This window comes from Physcomitrium patens, chromosome 26 (assembly GCF_059467195.1).
Source record: "Physcomitrium patens ecotype Gransden chromosome 26, ASM5946719v1, whole genome shotgun sequence".
Lineage (NCBI taxonomy): Eukaryota > Viridiplantae > Streptophyta > Bryopsida > Funariales > Funariaceae > Physcomitrium > Physcomitrium patens.
Window position 1 is genome coordinate 8,749,493 of NC_143435.1, and position 21,423 is coordinate 8,770,915.

Below are 21,423 nucleotides of genomic sequence, written 5' to 3' on the forward strand. Positions count from 1 at the left end.
AAAGATTCTCTAAAGATTCCTTTAGAAGGTTCTAGAAGATTCTTAGAATATTCCCTAAAGATTCTCTTAGAAGGTTCTAGAATATTCTTAGAAGGTTCTAAAATATTCTAATAGATTCTAGGAAGTTGCTCGAGAAGTTTCCTAATTAGTAGAAGTTGTTGGAGAAGCGTCCTAGTTAGCGGAAGTAGCTCGAGAAGCTTCCTATTCAGTAGTATATATAGGAGTCAAGGTTGAAGGGTTCTTCAGTCTCGACAACACATCTCTTGGAGTTCTAGCTCACCTTTTTGGTGTTGTTCTTGTACTCATCTGTTTAATCTAGTTCTGCCACTTCTTCTTGAACTTCTTGTTAGATTTCAAGTCTGTATTTTGTGTCCGTGACAATAGCTATCTTAACCAAATATCTTCAATTCTGCTATTATTGGCTAAATACACCGTCAAGAATTGAGACAAATATTGATCGGGATCCGCACTTGGTAAATCCCAAAAAGTAGGTGTAGAATAGATATTAATTTATTTTTGAAAGATATTGATAAAATATATTAATATTCCATATAATAGGAAATTTAGGAAGATAGATGAGTGATTTAGTTATTAAAAGCGGTTAATTACAAAATTACGATAAGAATCTAGAGAATTAAGGGAAAATATATAGGAGTTGTAGAAGTTAATTAAGGTGCCATCGTTGTGATAGTATGAGCCGGGGTAAGCTTGGTGCTACCTCTTTTCTTCTGTTTGTTATTTTCTTTGAATAAGAGGATTGAGAGTTTCTGAATATTGTGAAGTGAATTATGGAATGGAAATGTAATTGGTACTATTTGAGAAGAAGAAAGATTGAATGTTGAAATCTAATTGTAATTCAGCAGAGAGAATGAGTCTGTGTTTGTGTGAAACACTGTAATGTGAATGGCAGTTTTGTGTGAAGAATTCCAGTGATTGGAATGAGGGTAATTGTGTGCTGAAAGCTGTGAGGGCGCAATATTACAGTTGGAGATTATGAAGGTGAGTATATTGGTGGAAATAGTAGTTATTGATATGACTGAATTATTGTAAGGAAGAGACCGATAAGGTGAAGGAGGAGATTATAGTTTCCTTGTGTATTCAGATATTGGAAATAGAGATGATACATTCAGGAGTTAATTGATTGTATGACCCTAACGTGAACGCTTAAGCAACTAGTCATTCCCTGTGTTCGAATCTCCCTATACAGGTTTATTCTGAGAGGTTTCTTCTAAAATAAGTAAAACGAGCAATCATAGTAGGTAATAGCGCAACGCTAGAAGTACGATCGCCCACTACACCCATTTGAACTGCAATCGGAACTGCTGGTACTTGTGATGCCATTGAATTTCTTGTTCCGCTAAATTCCATTTTAAAATAATCTCTGCTTTCTCTTATTCTAATTTCGGAGCTCTAAGTGCTCCTCGATTTATTGTTATTTTTTGCAAATAGTTTTATTGATTGAATTGCAAGTGAAAATGTTGGATTTTGAAATACAATATAGTTATCTTTATTGGCGACCAATTTGTGCCAATCTGTAGAGCCCCTATTGCTCGTTTCAGCGGTGCCTCCTATTGAAAAAATACCCAATAGAGTACCAAATTCTTCTATGCATCCTTCTCTTTCAGTTAACGGACTCAAGATTTCCACTGGAATGTTAACAAAATTTCCCACGAGTGTTCTTGGCAATTTTTCTAACAATACATATGACTGCAAAATTAACAGTCTATCCGATTCTTGATATGTTCAAATGCGCCGACAAGCTTGTAACCATGGTTTAATCCAATGCTGTCGATGCTTCTTTTTAAGATTATGTTCTTGCTCCTCTCTAAGCAAGTTCCTTCCTTACGCTCTTCCTTGTCTTTTTCTCAACTGATTTATTTTCTTCGATGCAATACTCTCCTTCTTATTAACCATAATAAGTCTGGCACCCTAATTAACTTCTACAACTCCTATATACTTTTCCTTGATTCTCCAGATTCTAACCGTAATTTTGTAATTAACCACTTTGAAGAACTAAATCACTCATCCCTCTTCCTGAATTTCCTATTATATTATTAGGGACATAATCCTTAGAACCTTCTAGAGACAAGTTTCTAAAACCTTCTAGAGACAAGTTTCTAGAACCTTCTAGAAGCAAGTCTCTAGAACCTTCTAGAAGCTTCTTAGTTGGTAGAAGATGTTAGAGACATAGTCCTTAGAACCTTCTAGAGATAAGTTTCTAGAATCTTTTAGAAGCAAGTCTCTGGAACCTTCTAGAAGCTTCCTAGTTGGTAGAAGTTACTTGAGAAGCTTCCTAAATGGGAGTATATATTAGAATCGAGGCTGAAGAGTTCTTCACTCTTGACAACACATCTCTTGGAGCTCTAGCTCACCTCTCTAGTGTTGTTCTCATCTGATTAATCTAGTTCTTGCCAGTTCTTCTTGAACTTCTTGTTAGATCTCGAGTCTGTATTTCTATATCCGTAACAGTTTGTCGAGATTTCACTCACCTCAGATATCAGAGCTAGTTTCTTCTTTGTTAGAGTGTGGATTATCTCTCTGCTTGGAAGTGTACTAACATTTTAGAGGTTGCGGATTACCTTCCTCTAAACTAATACCTCTTTTGTTACAATATTGGAGTCTTATTCTTCTTGGAGAGAGTGGATTATCCCTTTTTTTGAAGCTCTTAAGGCATTTTAGAGGTTGCAAAGTATCCTCCTCTAAACCAATATTGTCTTCTTGTAGAGTCATTTTTGTCCTTCTCTTAAAATGGCCGGAGGCCAAGACATTAGTATGACGGAAAGTTCGGAGCCCAAGTTGGATGCTATCATAAATACCCTCGCTACATTATCACAAAGAATTGCAGAGATTGAAGGAGTCGTGGCAAGGCTTCATAATGATGGAGCATCTGGGATGGCACAATCTAGGTTGCACTAGCCTCAAACTTCTACACTTGGAGAAGCAACTTTGCCTCAGGTTCAACAAGCACCGCTGGTTCTACAACAGAAGGAGCCCCGAGTTAGCCTTCCAAACAAGTTCGATGGTACGCGTTCCAAGTTTTGAGGATTTATCAACCAAATCAGGTTGATAATAGTTTTACAGCCCAAACACTATCCAACGGAGGAGTCACGTGTTGGGCTTGTTAGAACCTTACTTACAGGACAAGCTCTATCATGCTTTGCTCCTTTGTTTGAGAAACGATCGTCCATACTAAACAACTTTGAAACCTTTTTTGGAGGCGTTTGCGGAAGCATTTGGTGAACACAACAAGGTTCGATGGGCTACAACAAAGATCCGATCACTACGACAAGGGATGCACTCTACATCAGTCTATGCATCGGACTTCAAGCAATTAGCATGTGACAACAATTGGGATGAAGAAGCGTTGATGAGTCAATTCTATTAGGGTTTAAGGGACGATGTGAAGGATTTGCTGTTAACTCTTCTTGATCCGTAAATGCTCAACGAAGCTATTAGCCAAGTTGAGAAGTGCAATAACTGCCTATTCCAATGCCACCAAGTCCAACGTTCAAGACAACATACGGTTTGCCACGCACCAACTATGTCGGCAAGCAGCGTGAATTCACATTCACAAGTAGAAGACATGCAAATTGATGCAGTACGTATCAAATCCCTTACTCTAGAAGAAAAAAAGCGGCGTATGGAGGAAGGTCTATGCTTGTATTGCGGTGAAGAAGGCCACAAAGTTGGAAACTATCCCAAGAAGCAAAATCAACGTATTGTCAAGATTAGAGGCACGTTTATTCAAGAAAACGAGGATGCCCAGCCACAATAGGAACCGTGTGGCTGGACAGTGAAATATTGCAACAACAACCAGGTTCCTTTCTTTCCGCTCAACTTGCCCTTTGTTTTATAATCTCTTTGCTTATTGGCCCTCAGAAACTGAGAACCTTAGCATTATTAGATTCAGGAGCATCTGCTTGTTTCTTAGACAAAGAATTTGCGAAGCATCATAAGATCCCTTTAGTACAAAAATCCAAACCTGTTCACGTTGAAGTCATAGATGGGCGACCTTTATTGTCTGATAGTGTCACCCATGAATCAGAACCTATAGAAGTGACATTTAAGGGCCATAGTAGTCATATTATTTTCAATATTATTAGAACCCCATCAAATCCTGTTATTCTTGGTCTTTCCTGGTTGAAAAAGCATAACCCATCCATAAATTGGAAGTTGCGAAAGATGACCTTTTCCACAAAACCACCCAAGAGCAAGCCTAGTAGAAAACCCCAAATAGAGAAATCCTTATTTATTGGAACAAGAGCGTTTATAAGATCATCCAAGGAAGGCACACTGTTTGTCATTTATGCGGCTCCAACTACCGGGGAGAAGATCTCGACAGCAAATATACCGGAGCAATATAAGGATTTTAAAGACGTGTTTCAAAAGAAAAATGTCGACATGCTATCGGAATACAGACCATATGATTGCGCCATAGACTTATAGGAAGGAGCACAACCACTTTTTGGTCCAATCTACAATCTATCGCAGACAGAGTTGGCGGAGTTGCGGAAGTACATCGACGAGAATCTAGCCAAGAACTTCATCCGTCATTCAAAATCGTCAACTGGAGCACCCATCTTATTTAAGAAGAAGAAAGATGGCTCATTACGGATACGCGTGGACTATCGAGGCCTCAACAAGGTAATAAAGAAGAATCGTTACCCGTTACCCGTTATCCTTGATTTCTGGTCTCTTAGAACAACTTGGACGTGCAAGGATCTTTACAGAAATTGATCTAAGGGAAGCTTACAACCTCGTACGAATCAAGGAAGGAGATGAGTGGAAGACAGCGTTCCGTACAAAGTATGGCTATTTTGAGTATAATGTCATGCCCTTTGATCTTACCAATGCTCTAGCAGTCTTTCAACATATGATGAATAATATTTTCTGAGAGTACCTTGACGATTTTGTTGTCATCTATTTGGATGATATTCTGATATTCTCCAAAAATAAGGAAGAGCATGAAAAGCATGTTCGTTTGGTCTTGGAGAAACTACGCGAGCAAGGACTATATGCCAAGTTGGAGAAGTGTTTATTTGACCAAATAGAGATGGAGTTTCTGGGGTTCGTTGCAACTACGGAAGGCTTGAAGATGGACCCCAAGAAGGTGGAAGCAATCGTGTCCTGGGAGGTTCCAAAGACGGTGAGAGACGTACAATGCTTTCTTAGCTTTGCCAACTTCTATCAGATCTTCATCAAGAATTACTCTCAAGTTGCTGCTCCTCTCACTCAGTTGACATGCAAGGATAAGCTGGAATGGGGACCTCTAGCGGAGAAGGCGTTTCAAGACCTGAAAACCACATTTACTACGGCTCCAATCTTGGTACATCTAGACTTTACAAAGACCTTTTATTTAAAAATTGTTGCTTCGGATTTTACTTTGGGAGTTGTACTTTTACAAATGGGAGAAGACAAGAAGCTCCATCTGGTTGCATTCTATTCTCAAAAGTTCTCTGCTGCTGAAAATAATTATGAGATCCATGATAAGGAACTTCTTGCTATAATGGATTCTTTCCAAGAATGGCGTCATTTTCTTGAAAGAGCTACACACTTAGTGACCGTATACACAAATCACAAGAATTTGGAGTATTTCATATCGACTCAAGTTTTAAATCGACATCAAGCTCGGTGGAATATGTTACTATCTAGGTTCGATTTTGTTATCACTTATCGACCTGGAAAGCAGCAAGAATTATCTGATGCCTTATCGAAGAGATCGTATCTTATACCAAAGGCTGGAGAAGCAGTATTTGATCAACAATGTATGATGTTATTGAAGCTAGAGCAATTTCGGCTTTCCGCTACTATTGTGCCAATTGATGCTGACTTCTTGAATCAGGTATGTACCGCGACCATTAAAGATTCAATAGCCATTGATATCAAGCAGCGTGCCAATGACAACAAATTCAAGGTGGAGGAAGATCTTTTATACTTTAAGGAGCGGTTGTATATACCAAAAGGACCAGCACGACTTCGAGTTCTTCAATCTCGCCACAATTTTCTAGCTACGGGACATTTTGGATTCAACAAGACCTTAGAGTTTATTTTTCGAGATTTTTGGTGGCCCCAAATGTGGAAGGATGTGAAAGATTTTGTCCTCTCCTGCGACATCTGTTCAAGATCCAAGAATCCTCGACATCGCCCTTATCGACTCCTACAGCCATTACCAATTCCACATCGACCATGGTCTTTAGTTTCTATGGACCTCATCATGGATCTTCCATCATCAAACTCATTTGACAACATATTTGTCGTGATAGATCGGCTTACAAAGATGGTACACTTTGTTCCTTGCAAAAAGACATTATCCAATGAAGTCACAGCAAGGCTCTTTCTCGATAATATATATCGATATCATGGACTAGCAGATGATATCATATCAGATCGAGGAACCCAGTTCATATCAAAGTTTTGGAGATCTCTCTTTGAGATACTGAAGGTGGATATCAAGCTTTCTTCGGCTTTTCATCCTCAAACTGATGGCCAAATGGAACGGATGAACCAAGTCTTGGAACAATACTTACGATGCAGTATCAACTATCAGCAAGACAATTGGACCACATATCTGTCGCTAGTCGAGTTTGCATATAACAACCCCCTCTATGCATCGACTCAATACACACCATTCTTTTCCAACTATGGATATCATTCAAAGCTTGATTTATTGAGTCCGTCAACAAATAACAATCCAGCAGCTGAAGGATTTGCAAAACAACTATCAGTGCTTTAAAATACGTTGAAGCTTCAATTACAATCCGCTCAAGAATCCTACAAGGCGTCTACAAATAGATTTCAGAATCAAGTACCTACTTTCAAAATTGGAGATAAAGCATGGCTTCTTCGATGGAATATCAAGACCAAGCGACCATGTGATAAGTTGGACTATCAAAGATTGGGACCATTTATCATTCAGAAGCAAATCAATTCACTGGCGTACCGTCTGGAATTACCGGCTTCTATGAAGGTACATCCAGTCTTTCATGTTTCTCTATTGGAGCCTTATCGAGAGTCATCTTTTCCTGGAAGAGTTCAATGTCTGCCACCTAGTATTGAGATCGAGAACCACGAGGAATACGAGGTTGAAAAGATGTTGGATTCACGGCGAAGGTGGGGCAAGTTCGAGTATCTTGTTCATTGGTGCGGCTACGATATTAATGAGTAAACGTGGGAGCTAGCTGAAAATCTCGCCAATGCGCCATAAAAAGTACATGAGTTTCATCAACAACATCCTCATAAACCTAAGCCGGTTCAACGATAGCTTCCTTCTGAAGCTTGCTCACCCAAGAATATAAAAAAAACGGAGAGCACCACCAAAATTTGTAGTTGATGTAGTTATTTTCTCCAAGATAAAATAGAATTTTTTCAGTAGCCATAGTTTGGTCTTCTGATATGGATAGCCAAGAGATAGATACTATGCCAGTCAGATTATCTCAACCGACTAGCTCAGGAAGGCGACCTCGAGATGAAGAACCACAACAACGATAGAGGATACCGAGTAACTGATCATTGGTGATTGTATTTGAGTCCGAGCCTGCTTACGATGGTCAGCCAGAAGACATGTTTGCAGGACAATTTCACAATAAGGACACAGAAGTTCATGCTTGGTCAGAAGTTGAAGGAGTGGGCCACTACCATTAGCTTCAAGGACCGATGAACCACTTGCCTCGTGAACAACAGTTGGAGTTCATAGCAGACATTATGCGACAGATCTTCATTTTCTTACATTGGTACTGATTAACAACAACATTGCTTCTCAGAGACCTCGAAGCTAAAGGAGGGGGTGATGTTAGGGACATAATCTTTAGAACCTTCTAGAGACAAGTTTCTAGAACCTTCTAGAAGCAAGTCTCTAGAACCTTTTAGAAGCAAGTCTCTAGAACCTTCTAGAAGCTTCTTAGTTAGTAGAAGATGTTAGAGACATAGTCCTTAGAACCTTCTAGAAATAAGTTTCTAGAACCTTCTAGAAGCAAGTCTCTGGAACCTTCTAGAAGCTTCCTAGTTGGTAGAAGTTACTTGAGAAGCTTCCTAAATGGGAGTATATATTGGAATCGAGGATGAAGAGTTCTTCAGTCTCGACAACACATCTCTTGGAGCTCTAGCTCACCTCTCTAGTGTTGTTCTCATCTGATTAATCTAGTTCTTGCCAGTTCTTCTTGAACTTCTTATTAGATCTCGAGTCTGTATTTCTATGTCCATGACATATATGGACTATTAATATATTTTACTAATATCTTTCAAAAACAAATTAATATCTATTCTACAGTAAGTCATTATATAATGGAAGCATATTAGATAAGATAATTTTTAGAAGACATTGCACTAGTGCAATTGGAAGCAATTCCAATAATATGTGACAATCAAGGATATCTTGCATTTGCCAAGAATCTAAAGCATTATTTAAGAACCAAATACATTGATGTTCAACATCATTTCATACAAGAAAAAATTGAAAATGGAGTAATTAGTATGAAGTATTGTGCTACAAAAAACATGTTTCTTGATATGCTTACAAAAATATTATTAAAGAATAGATACCACAAGTTGATAGAGGCATTAGGCTTGAAAGCTTTTGACAATTAACAAAGTGGGAGTATTGAACATCAGCAAGATCTTGTATAATTGCCACCATATAGACTTAAACCATAATAAGTTGCTAATAGTGAAAAGATAAAAAAAAGATTAAAAGATGTTACTATGGTGGTGGCTAGGTTAAGAAGAATCTAGGATTTAATTGGATGTAGGAAAGAAGGATGAAAATGATTGTAAATAAAATTCATCTGCAATTGATGTAAATTCTAATTATAAGTAGGAGTCTTAGAAATGAGAGTCATCTTATTCCGCACTTCACTTTGTGTGCAACCTTGCTCATATTAAGTGTTGTGGCTTCTAACTTCTCTTTCTTCAATAGTTTTAAATAACCATATTTTCCATAGTTTTGAAACAATATAATGTATAAATGACTTGAAATATAGAAAATGTAACCTTATATTAAAGAATAAATTGAAAGATTAGCTTAAGCAACCTAAAATATATTCTTTATAAAAAAAATAAGACATCTTTAAAAATATTTTAAAAATAAAGATTTTTAGATATCTAAACATGGTTATTATCTAAGCATGGTTACTATCTAAACCTAGTTACAAAGACAACATATTTAAACTTGATTTTAAAAGATAAGATTTCATTCTTCTAATATCTACCACTATTAGTCTTTTATAATATTATTTCATCTATATTCTTATCTATTACTATATTGTAAATAAACCAATCTCCATTGTAAAAAAAAAAATTAAAGATGAATTGACAATTATTTGGATCATCTTGTATCCAACTATTATAGACTAATTGGTATTTTTATATTGAAGTTTGTTGATGTATTTGAACACTTATCTATTCTCTTGCTTATTGAAGTTGATGCTCCATACACTTTCTACTCCACTCTATTGCTTATTAAGCAAAAGTCATTTCACCTTTTATACAAATAAAAGATATTTATAAATTTATTTAATGGATTTTGTTTATTAGCTTTTTTAATATTACATAACATATTCTAATGGTTTAAAGTCTAAAAAATAGGATTTAGATTTAGAATTTTAGATTTTAGATTATATGGGCATATCCAATTTTTGGCCCACTTATTTTTGAATTTTGACTTAACTTACACTTTTTCTCCTTCTTCTATCTTTCAATTTTTTTATTTCTAATTTTAGTAGTATTAATAAATTATTCTATAAGTTTTTAATTTGTGTAATGTATCAAATTTGATTTAAGCTTTAAGATTTTATTTTTTAATAGTTGTCACAAAGATAAATATAATTTATAATTTAATAGCATATCAATTCTAAAAACTTTACTTAAATATTTTTATAGATAATATTATAATTATATTTTATACTTTTTAAGTATCTATCTTTAGAATTTGATAAATTATATATATAGATATATATCTGTGTGTGTGTGTGTGTGTGTGTGTGTTTATATGTGTGTGTGTGTGTGTGTTTATATGTGTATGTGTGTAATTAGATTTTAATTTTATTAATTTTTTATTTTTTTATAATGTTTTAATATCACTATTATTGATTTTATTAATCTTATGTATTTAATTTTTAATTTTTAATTTTTTTTAAGATTTTTTTTAACACAAAATAAAATTCATCTATTATTTCAATAAAGAAGATATATTATAAAAGACACCAAAGACCTAATAGAATATTAAAAGAAGTAAGTATTTCTTCTACTTTGTATCACTTGTGCATATTATGAAACCATTTTTTTTGTATATTTTTAAATTATTTTGTAACATTCTAAAGTTCCATTTAATTTCCTTACATGTTTTAGAACTAATCATGTACTTTTTCATCTAAGATTTATGCCATCTTTTGAGTAAGTGTACCTTATATCTTAGATGTTAAGTTAATTTTTTCTTATAAATTTCTAACTAATTTTTCTATACTCTATTAGCCTTTTTCATATTAAATTTTTATTATGAAAGTCATCCAATACTTTATTTTCAAAGACGCATTATTTCTTTTGTGTCAAAATGGATTATAATTATAAACCTCTTAATTATTTATTTTTATATTTTTATATTCAAATAAAAAGAATTATGTATCTTTTTTTAATATATTTGATGTTTTTTTAGAAGTATCAATTTTTTAATTTTATAAAAATTATGTACTAAATAACCTCATCAAAAAAAAATAATAAAAATAAAAATAAAAAAATAATTTAAGAAGGTAATAAAGACATGAGTGTAGAAAAATAAATAAATTTAAATTCTACATATATATATATATATATATATATATATATATAAGAAAGAAAAAAATTCAAGAAAAAATATTTTTACAACAGAAATATAAATTATATTATTTAAATTATATTGCATTATTGCCTCAATTAAGAAACAATAAACATAAGTGGCTTTTAAATCAATAACATTTTTTTATGTTCAATTGCATGGGTGCAAATAATTTTCTTCAATAGAATCAAATCCTAGGCTTTGTAAACTTTTATCTCATTCAAATTGTATTTTACTACTAGCAAATAAAAAGAACTTTAAATGTAATTTTAGAAAGAGCTTCTCAATTTTTGACTTGCCATCAATGCCTGCAGTTTATATTTTCTACAATTAATGCTCTTTCCTCATTTTTCCTCATGTGCTTTATATGTTGTTATTCTATCACTGGTTTTTTTAATTTTCTACCAAAATTTCAACATTTGACAGTTTAGTTTTTTTTTGTGCTCTCATGTAAATTAATAGCAATATCATTGATTATAAGGAAAGATTTATATATTTGCAATCATAAAAAAAAAATTTAAAGATAGTATAAACATATCATTTAAAATTTCTTTAAAAAAAAATAAAGATATAAATTATAATCAAAATTTTAATTATGGCTTATACATACTAAAAAAATAGTTAGTAAAAACTCAATATTTTAAAATATTATAATTTTATCACGCATATTAATTATTTGGTACATTAATTTTTATTTTGAAGATTATTGAAAGAGAATGCTAAAAAAAATTAACTTATGTGTAATGATTAATTTAAAGATTTACAAGTATAATTAAAACAAATACAATTAGATTGTATCAAAATTTTGTTTCATCATTTTTATAAACAAAATATGAAGTATTTTTTTAAAAGGAAAGTATCTATTTAACTTCAAAAAAGTAAAATAATAATTACTATATATGAATAAAAATATATTACAAATATTTAACCCGACCATGTTTAAAATAACCATTGGCAATGAAAAGATTGATTCTCATGTGCACCTCGGTGATGATTGGGGATGTCATAAAGGACGTGGATGGGGATGTCAAAAAGGACATGGATGGAGATATCACTGGGGCAGTTGTCACCTCGAAGGCATTTTCAAATCGTACCCCTCGGACTTATTCATCGAATCAGATAAAGCCCATCGCTACAGAAGAACGCGCCCATTCCTTGACGTTGCCTCTGTATTTGGACGATTCATGCACTGTGTCGCAGGTGTACTGTGGCTATGGATAATTCGTGAGTGAACATGAATGTAGTATCCTACTTTTCTTGTGAAGTCGATTTCGTCACTTTTTGAACCAGTACTTTGCGTGCAATTCCTCGCATTCACGTCAGAAATCGATCCTTTGGTCCCTTGAAATTGTCTCTCCCTTTGATAGAAAACTCAGTTGCCGTTAGATTGCCACACTCAGAGGAATCCAGCAATTCTTTTCTTCGAATTTCTTGCTTGATTGATTGATGGATTGCAGCGAGTGGGTAGAATTGCCAGGGCTTTGTGACAAGTCTGTATGGCTGCCAGTGTTGGCTGTTTGCGGATTGATTGAGGAGGTTTACTGCAGTGTAATATGAAATTGAGATTGCAAACGCATCACTGAATTTTGTTTTATTTTGTGTTTCTGAACCTGGAGATTGCACATGAGATCGGGAAACTGATGCCACTGAGTCAGTGTTGGTGAGAGTCTTGGGAGGAGTTGGTAGTTTGAAACGTTGCTGTCGGAACACTGAGATAATGTTTCTTCACGCACACACACATTTTCTATCTAGCACTCGAGGCAATTATTTGCTCCCTCGGATGCAGTGCAGCTCCAGCTCCTCACAACCGGTTACCCGGAATCTGGTGAACCATAGCAACGTGTTCCGCTGCTGCGCAGTTACTTCTGAAAATCATGGCTTCGAAGACTCAGGCGATAGTGGCTCCCTGACTGCTAGCTCTACTCCGCGGTTGACGAATTCTGCAGTTTCTAATGGAAACCATGCGGCTCACTTGCACGAATTTGAGAGTATTTCTGATCTTCTATTGAAAGTTGCAAAGGCTCCTTTGGGCAAGGAACAATGGATTCAGACTGTTGAGAGTAGGATCGAAAAGGTATGGCCAAATCATCCCTAGAGAGACTTGTGTAATTGAGGCGATCTCTAAGAACCTTCGGTTTACTTCTGATGCGATGCCTAATCTATATTGTGCAGGCTATTTTTGATTTCCGGTTCCTTACCCTGACTGCGATCGTTGGCTCGTTAGTAGGGTCCTTACTTTGCTTCGTCAAGGTCACTATCTAAACCCTTCTCTTTCTTAATGAGCATGTCTACCACTAGAATTAATTGAAATGGACTATCAGGTTATGAATCATCACTTGTGCACATTGAAAATCTCCAGACCTTGAGAGTTTTTATGTGAATATTGAGTTTAACCATCCATTGTGTAACGTAGGGGTGTGGATTCATATGTGAATCGTTCATTTCATACTTTGAGATGTGTTTGAATGGATTGCACACGGGAAATGTAATCCTCCGACTTGTCGAAGCAGTTGGTAAGTACCTCGCCGTAACATCAGCTTTCAATGATCGGGGTTTTTATTAAATAGTCATGGCTGTATTTGGCAAATATCATGTTTGTTTTGCAAATTTTTGAGAACTTACGGAGTGTAATGTTCATGTGGATTGTCGGGAAACTAGACGTGTACCTTGTGGGAACTGTGATGCTCATATTTGGAATGGGCTTATATGGACTGTTCATTAGCAACGAATCAAATGACGGAAAAAGTGATCGTGCATTGAAGAATACTACCCTCTTCGGTATGTTTGCACTCACGGTAAGCGAGAGCCGTTCACCCAGCTTTTCCTCCCTTTTCTTTTGTTTCAAAAATAAAGGACACGGTCATGGAGGTTATGAAGTGGGGCGTAACTTCAGTGACCAGCAAACATGTGCCACTCACTCTTTTTAAGGCATTTAACATATTTTTAATGTGATGTAATGTACATAAGAAGATGTTTTAATACTTCTGTCGTCGTATTTCAAACAGCGTCGGCCACTGTGGATGCGGATTACAACCCTTGACACATTAAAAACAAAGCTGGGGCATGTCATTGTGATGATTCTTCTCGTGAAACTATTTGAGAAAAGCAAGACGGTGCAAATCAGAAGCTCGATGGATTTACTGTGTTACTCCATATCCATTTTTTTGTCGTCTGCCTCACTATTTGTGTTGCAGCGACTACATGCGTCCTAAACCGTATCATAAGTTGGGATTGGGCTCTTAGAATCTCGAGTGCTAATGCATACTCATTGTAATTATCTTGCATACTACCCTTATCAACTTACAGTCAGTGAAACTTTCTCAGTATATTCGTATTATTAGGGAGCAGCTTCATTTTCTTAAAGTTCTTTTCAATCAGCACGTGATTTACGTATAAAATCTGGGTCTTCCAGGATAGCAGACCTACAAATTAAACTCAGTGGATAAGAAGGCAAGGCTTCAATGGGTCATGTGCAATATCTCGTGAAGTCAGTGTGTAACTGCTATCTTTTTTTATTTAAACAAGTGTTAAAATCCATGGTATCTGCACGTGCTCTGATGATGCGTGTACAATGGGATCACTGGAAGAAAAGAATGGAATTTGTCTTACCTGATCAACAGTTGGTGCACACTCTTTGATGAATCTTTTCACCGACTCCTCGCTGCTCCTGCTCACACACCACGAAGAAAGAAACAACTGCTCTTGAAACTGGTATCTGTCAAAAGCTCTATCCAGTCTTATCAAAACCTTTTTCAACTCCAACCTAATCTGTTGTACCCATTTTTCATGTTTGCATGCTTAACAACCAAGTTTATGTTCACGACTAAAACGCATGAAATAATCATATCTTTTAAAAATAATTGAAAGATATGATTATTTTATAACATTTGTTGAAAAATTAAATAATGCTTTGTATAAAAATATATATTAGAGATTTTTATTGTATGTAATATAATAATACAAAATTTATGAATTTATAGATTTAAATTTTATTATTTTTTTCTGCCTATGATTAATAGTAAGTAATGTCAAGGATGTGTCTTAATACATACCTATCAAAGAAAAATTAATATATGCATAGTTTAAAACAAATTATGAAGGTATATGTGTTTATGAAATAGTAAACAATTATAATGGCTATTTATAAATATAGAGAGATTACATAGTTTTGAATTAAGTCTAGAATATAAGAGAGGCTTTGATAATATTAGAAATAACTTTAATTTTATTCTTATTTTACCATATAATAGAAAAATATATTTGAAAGTTGTTTAAAAACCACAAGAATAGCAAGATAAGTGTCTAAGTTGTGAAAGGCTTTTACAATTGCTTTCTAAATCTCCAAACTTTGAGAAGTTTTGTTAACTATAAAATACATCAAAAATCATTAGGAGATCAAATTTACATTTAATAAAAAAATTAAATATTTTACAAAAAAATGTGTAATTTATTTAAATTATTTTTATTTACTTATTTTCTACAAAATTTTAGTTAAGAATATTATACGTTTTATTTTTTTATAGAGACAATATTTTTTTACTATAGATTTTTTTAAAAAAATCTAGTTTATTTTTTAAGAATGTATTTAAAAAATACATAAAAGTATGTGTTATAACAAGGTCAAATTCTTATAAATAATTATTTTGAAAAAAAATAATCTTATTGAATTTTTTGTATGAATTTTTTTGAAAATAATATGTTTGCTGTATATAATTTTTTGTATAAAAATATTAAATTTTTAATTATTTTATTTTATTTTAAAAAAAATTTCCACCTTGTAAGTAGAAGTATTAGTTGCTGTTAAACTATTAAATCATAAATTTCAGTGAATTTTCGTTTATGCATTAATTATTTTAACACACACATTTTGGACTAGTTAATACATTAATTTATCTGCTCCAATGTAATTTACATTAGTTATTGATTTAAATTTTTGATATTTCATGTAAAACCATAAACTTTTGTATATGTACAGCATAAATATTACAATCTTATTTATTCAGTCATTGAAAAATATTTACTTATTTATTTCTAATTAATCTACATTGACTCTTTTAAAGGAGAAGATTTTATTGCTTCTATTTATTTTAATATAATCAACTTTATCAACTATTTTCTGAAATACAAGTTCAAAACAATTCTACTATTTTTTGTAAAACAAGAAATAATAGAATCACAAGTCAATTCCTCAATAAGAATAGTATTTTACACCAATTAAGATGCAACATTTTAAAATATACCATTTATATCTGTACACTTTACACACATACACACATAAATATATGTATATGTATATATAGAAAGGTTTTGCTTAGTTTTGGTGAGTAATTTTATGTTTCACGATCAGAAACCCGTGTTGTTGGGCACATAAAAGTTGTAAAATGATTTGTTATGAAGAGAATAAAGTACAGGTTTTGTTGCAAGATATGCAAGGTTTTTTTGTTAATTAACAATTTCTTTGATTTTGGCCAATGAGAAGGCTTCTTTATGTCTTTGTCAAAACTATGCTTCCTTAATACATAGATATTATTTGGAGGATAGTCTCTATAAATACAAAAACAATACAAAAGGGGCCCACTCTCTCTAACAATAGCCCATTCCACGGCAACGACACATTACAAACCGCCACGCAGCCACGTTGGCGACGGGCCCCGTCTACTGAAACATTACGTTCCATAACGTCCAGCGTTCTGGTCCCACCTCCAGACTCAAAATCTGCGTAACCAAACTACCTTATTAGTAGATTTTACAATTGGTAGATTCAACGACTCAAGCATTAGGAGGTTTTAGCGGCGAGGCTGGTTCGGTCCTCACAAGCAACGACGACGAGGAGGAAGACGATTTGCCGCAGATCGGCCACTTGCGGCGTTGGAGCTGCAACTTCTGGAGGCGGAGTGAGGCGCCTGGATTCTGTGCTGGTTTTTTCTCTCACAGTGTTTTTTCTGGAGCCAGAAACGAGTGAATTTGGCTTCATATTGCGGGAGATAGGCGTGGTCAGAGCTAGGTTGGTCGAGGGAGGGAGAGGCAGAATCTCCACACAGCGCCGACGCAATTCCCTGAATCGGTTTGTTTTTCTCTGCAGGTTTGTCTTGTGCATGGGATTACTGCAGTTTGATTGCGCTTGGTACTTGCTTTAGTCAGTCTTATAAGAGACTCGGGGAAGGAGTCAATTGTCGAGGTAGCTCGCGGGATCCGTGAGGTTTGAATGGAGTTGTTTCGGAATATGGATACGTGTGTGAATTTATCTGAGTGTGTCGTTGAGTCTTGGATTTCCTTGTTCAAGGTGACGTGATTAGTTCCTTTCCCAGGGATCTGCTTTAGCAAAGTGTGGTTGAATTAAGTGAATGAGTCTGGTACTTGGACAGAGGAGATCAGTTTCTAGTGATCTAGTTTGCCATTTGTTGGTGCGCGATGCGTGATCCGTCGAAGAGGTTGCATTGAATCGGTTCCATTTCCTGGTTGCTTATCATTCAGAAACTAAAGAGGTTGATGTGCGTGTATTTAGTGATCGAGAAGTTTCGCGTGAGTGAGTCAGCTAAACTCAAAGGGTGTTATGAACGGAAGTACGGAAGAATCCGCCGAGCCTACAGACAAGGAGATGGTTCAGAAAAGGGATCCTGACGCAGCAGTGGCAACGGCACCTCTTATCAAAATCAAGGTGTCGCATGGTCTTTTTGGCCACGACGTTAGTGTGCCTGCTCACGCTACATTCGGTACATCATACTCCTGATTTTTGCTCTACGGTTAAATATTATGACTGAATCAGGAAAAGTTGGTCCTTCAGGTCATTGTCCTGCATAAGCCGTAGGTTAAACTGCTAATCTCCATCTACTGTCACTGTCCCTCTTAATGGATTTCCTGAACTCACCACATTTTTTGAAATTGGATACATTGAATGCATCGGTCACTGTAGATGAAAATGAGCTGTTTTAGTGTGCAAATATTATTTGTCTTCATTTCTTTCAAAAGAAATACCAACATAACCTTCATGTGAAACATAATAGAACTTTGCAATTAGGGTTTCCGTGATGTCCTAGACTCTTACCAAGTTCTTTCACTACGAATTTCTACTGAATCATTCGAATCTACTAAGTAGCAACACAAAATACAAATATTAAGAACAATACCGAGCATATTGTTCATGTTGATTTTTCTTTGATCAAGGTCGCTGCTGTTAGTTGATCATCCCAATCGATAATCGTGTGAAGGGGATGTAAAGAATTTGCTGGTTGAAGACACGGGTTTGCAGCCCTTTGAAATGCGGCTCCTATTTAGAGGCAAAGAGAAGGAGGATAGCGACCCCCTTCACCTAGCAGGGGTCAAGGATAAGGCAAAGCTTATCCTTGTGGAGGATCCCGCAGCTCGGGAGAAAAAAATTCAAGAGCAGCGCAGATTGGAGCGCATTGCACAGACTTGCCAGGCCATCAGTAGCATCCGAGGAGAGGTCGACAAGTATGCCTCACAGGTGTGTGTTTGAATTGATTTTTAGCTTGATTGCAATTGTGAGTGTTCTCCAGTTCGATTAATCATTTATATGTACTTCAATCCGCTCACGCCGATTTACTGATCTTTGTGTTTAGATAGGTCAGCACTCTTTAGGTTTACATTGTGTCTGTGGAAAGCATGTCTTTCTGTTGCTTAGTTTGTTACATTTAGTTGTGTTGTGCCTGAAATCGGGCCTTCCACATCTCTTGTGTTCTTGGATTTGTTTTGAATTGCATGCTTCTGACTTTACTTGTCACATGAGGCATACTGAAAATGACCGTCTTTTCAGGTAGAAACTTTTCAGTTAGCAACGAGGAGTGGAAATAAACCAGCAGACCAAGAGATGCATGGTGTCAGTGAAATGTTGATGAGGCAGTTGCTAAAGCTGGATGGTGTTGAGGCAGATGGAGATGCCAAAGCAATGAGGAGGGCAGAGGTATGCTTTATCCTAGTTGTTTATCTTCAGGACTCACATAAACCAATCATGTTCATTCTTTTCACGTGCTTATCCAACCATCTCCTATGCCTACTCAATATTCACCTCATTATTTCTTCATATTTTATGTTGATTATCATGTGGTTCATACTTATAACCTGATCATTTCGATATACGTAGTAGTTAGGAGATCCCTTTTTGGAAGTTTGTCAAGGTCCACATCCAAGCACACACTTGTGAGGCTTATCAGATTGCAGTACTTCTTGGATGACGCTACTTTTCTATTGCTTTTTGCGGGGCAAATCGTCTCCAAATTCACAAACTTGGTTTGATTATCAGGTGAAGAGGATTCAGAATTTGGTGGAAACAATTGATGGATTACGAGGTTTGAGAATGGAGCCTAATCCTCCTGCCACAAATCCCAATGTTATGGCTACAATCAGTTCGGAAACAATTGACCATGGCGTAGGCAGTCTTAATGCACCTCCACCAGCCTCCGTTCCTCATTAAACTAATGACTGGGATGCTGTTGATTAAGTTTATTGGCCTTAAGTGAGTCTTGTATCTCTATATTCTTTGCGCAGAGGGACACCTCGCTGTCCTGTTGTGTACAATGGTTTTCAAGACCTCAACTTTCAAAAGGTGGATGGTTTGAAAAGTAATGAGAAATGTGGCATTCGTTCACTTTCGAATGCCACGATGCAAGCGTGTTTACAAGTGCTATATTCTAGAAACCATTACTATTTGATATGTTGTCATAGAGACAAACATTCAGCAACTTCTTGTAAGGATTTCTCGTAGATCCGGCAGGCAAAGCAGCAGTTCGGCATGAAACGCACACAATCCAGGTCTCCATTTCATGCTCTGCACTGGTGCAGGTATTCACACGCGTCAAGTCGTTCCAGCTCAATTTCCGTTTTTCCTGTTCTCCTTTCTTTTGTATTCCTCTTCATCTCCTCCTCATTACCATTATTATTGTTATTGGATTTTTATTGGGGTGGGATACCACATACTGCATTTCTTAACGAGGCTTTAAGGGGGTCCTACGCTACTTTAAAACGCAGGATTTTCAAGGTCTATGGAAGTTGTATTGAGTTCTATTAATCTTTACACTGATCAGTATCTGAACTTCTTTGATTGTATAAGAACGTCTCCTGCTTCTGCAGGGTGTGATAGTTTTTTCCTAGTGATTGTGGGTTCATGAGTCTTTCGTTTGGCTGGTTGAACCTTCCTTTTGTGGCAGTGCTTTGTGCTGGAGGGGTCTTAAGTAGAAGGCTTATATGCCTTCAGAGGTCTTATACAAATGACTACAACTTTTTTCTTTTTTTAAAGTTTGTGAAGATAAAAGTCATATTAAAATTGAATTTCTCACAGTAGAAACGAAACATATAAAGAATATTGTCACAAAAAATGAATAAGTCAGAGCATATAACTTTTCTTTGAATAGTTTTCGCTTTTAATTTTGAGACGTACAACCAGTTTTTGTGTGAAGTTTCTACTAAAGTTATGTCTATTTGTTTGATTATTTTTCAAAGAATTTATCCTAGGAACGGTACACTATGCTCATACAATCTCTTCAGGTAAAATGACTAGGTTTTTTCCTTACATTAACTTGATTAGCATGTATTTGATATTGAAGTTGGCCTGTCAAAGTTTGATTTGATAACTATCTTCATTAAAATCTCAATGCTTAATTGAAATGAATAAAAGTATTGATAATCCATGTATCGTTTGATTTAAGGTGAAGTTGAAAACTATTTAGATATTTTAATTGCAAGTAAAATTTGTGAAGGTTTTGAATTTATTTTTTGAAAAATATTATATCTAAAGCAAATACTATACCATTATATATTGCATGTTTATTGGAAACTCTACAAAGACAAAATTATTGAATTTCAGAATATTTTCCAGTTCAAAATGTTTTTACATGTTATGAAAATCAAATTTCTTTTTAAGTGTTTAGGTGAGTTTAATTGATATTTTCGTGAACCAATATATTTTAAGTAAAACTAAATATTCATACATAAGGATATTCCTAAGAAAGATGTTAGTTTTCTATTTATGCAAGTGATATGCAAAAAATTATGATGTTTGCCAAAATAAACATTTGTAATCAATATTACAATAAACAGTTATAATGATTTTGTATGAATATTCTTATCATAATATCTGAATACATGGATTTTTATGAGAGAAGCAATGTAATCATTCTTAAATTTAATATAAATTGACTGTTTTGATTGATTAATTAGTTAACTTTCAAGGGGCCAACAAGCAACTGTATTATTTTCTGACACAAAAAAGGCACCAAATTTTACCAAAATTATATAGAACTAATATGGTCTAAAATTTTGGTTTATAGTCACATTTTTTAAATATTTTTTGACTAAAAGAAACAAAAGTAAATTTTATACAAACTTTTTAAATAAAGTATAAAAATCATGGTAGACTATCATTTTTTTAATTTATAATTTATTCATTGATAACTATACTTATATTAAAACTATAAAAATTACAACTTTTTTGCTATACATACTGTTATTGTTGTTATGTATTAAAAATTTATTGTTTAAACTCTTCTAGTTTATTTTATTAAAAACATCACAACAAAAACTATGCCATTCCTTCTTATTTTAGTTCATCACAAACATTATTCTATATTTTGGTGCAACAAATATTAATTACTCAAATTCTATTA

The 21,423-nt window shown here is 34.7% G+C and overlaps 2 protein-coding genes across 5 annotated transcripts; both read left to right on the forward strand.

Moving 5' to 3' along the window:
* Positions 1 to 12,137: 12,137 nt before the first annotated feature.
* On the forward strand, positions 12,138 to 14,339 carry LOC112278074 (uncharacterized). 3 transcript variants are annotated; one of them, XR_016501227.1, is made up of 6 exons: positions 12,138 to 12,878; positions 12,977 to 13,054; positions 13,218 to 13,317; positions 13,463 to 13,599; positions 13,810 to 14,074; positions 14,217 to 14,339. XR_016501227.1 is itself a non-coding variant. In XM_024511111.3 (5 exons), the coding sequence occupies exons 1-5, from the start codon at positions 12,522 to 12,524 to the stop codon at positions 14,014 to 14,016; spliced, it is 879 nt and encodes a 292-aa protein (XP_024366879.1). In that variant the 5' UTR covers positions 12,138 to 12,521; the 3' UTR covers positions 14,017 to 14,339. The 3 variants fall into 3 exon arrangements, 2 of the variants coding, with proteins under 2 accessions (XP_024366879.1, XP_024366881.1); XM_024511111.3 differs by having other exon boundaries at positions 13,810 to 14,339; XM_024511113.3 differs by having other exon boundaries at positions 13,463 to 13,582; positions 13,810 to 14,339.
* Positions 14,340 to 16,619: 2,280 nt separating this feature from the next.
* Positions 16,620 to 19,448, forward strand: LOC112277721 (BAG family molecular chaperone regulator 4). 2 transcript variants are annotated; one of them, XM_024510370.2, is made up of 5 exons: positions 16,620 to 16,886; positions 17,310 to 17,517; positions 18,013 to 18,269; positions 18,579 to 18,725; positions 19,065 to 19,448. In XM_024510370.2, exons 2-5 carry the CDS (start codon positions 17,358 to 17,360, stop codon positions 19,233 to 19,235), a joined length of 735 nt encoding a protein of 244 aa, XP_024366138.1. In that variant the 5' UTR covers positions 16,620 to 16,886; positions 17,310 to 17,357; the 3' UTR covers positions 19,236 to 19,448. The 2 variants fall into 2 exon arrangements, with proteins under 2 accessions (XP_024366138.1, XP_024366139.1); XM_024510371.3 differs by having other exon boundaries at positions 16,631 to 16,868.
* The last annotated feature ends 1,975 nt before the right edge of the window (positions 19,449 to 21,423 follow it).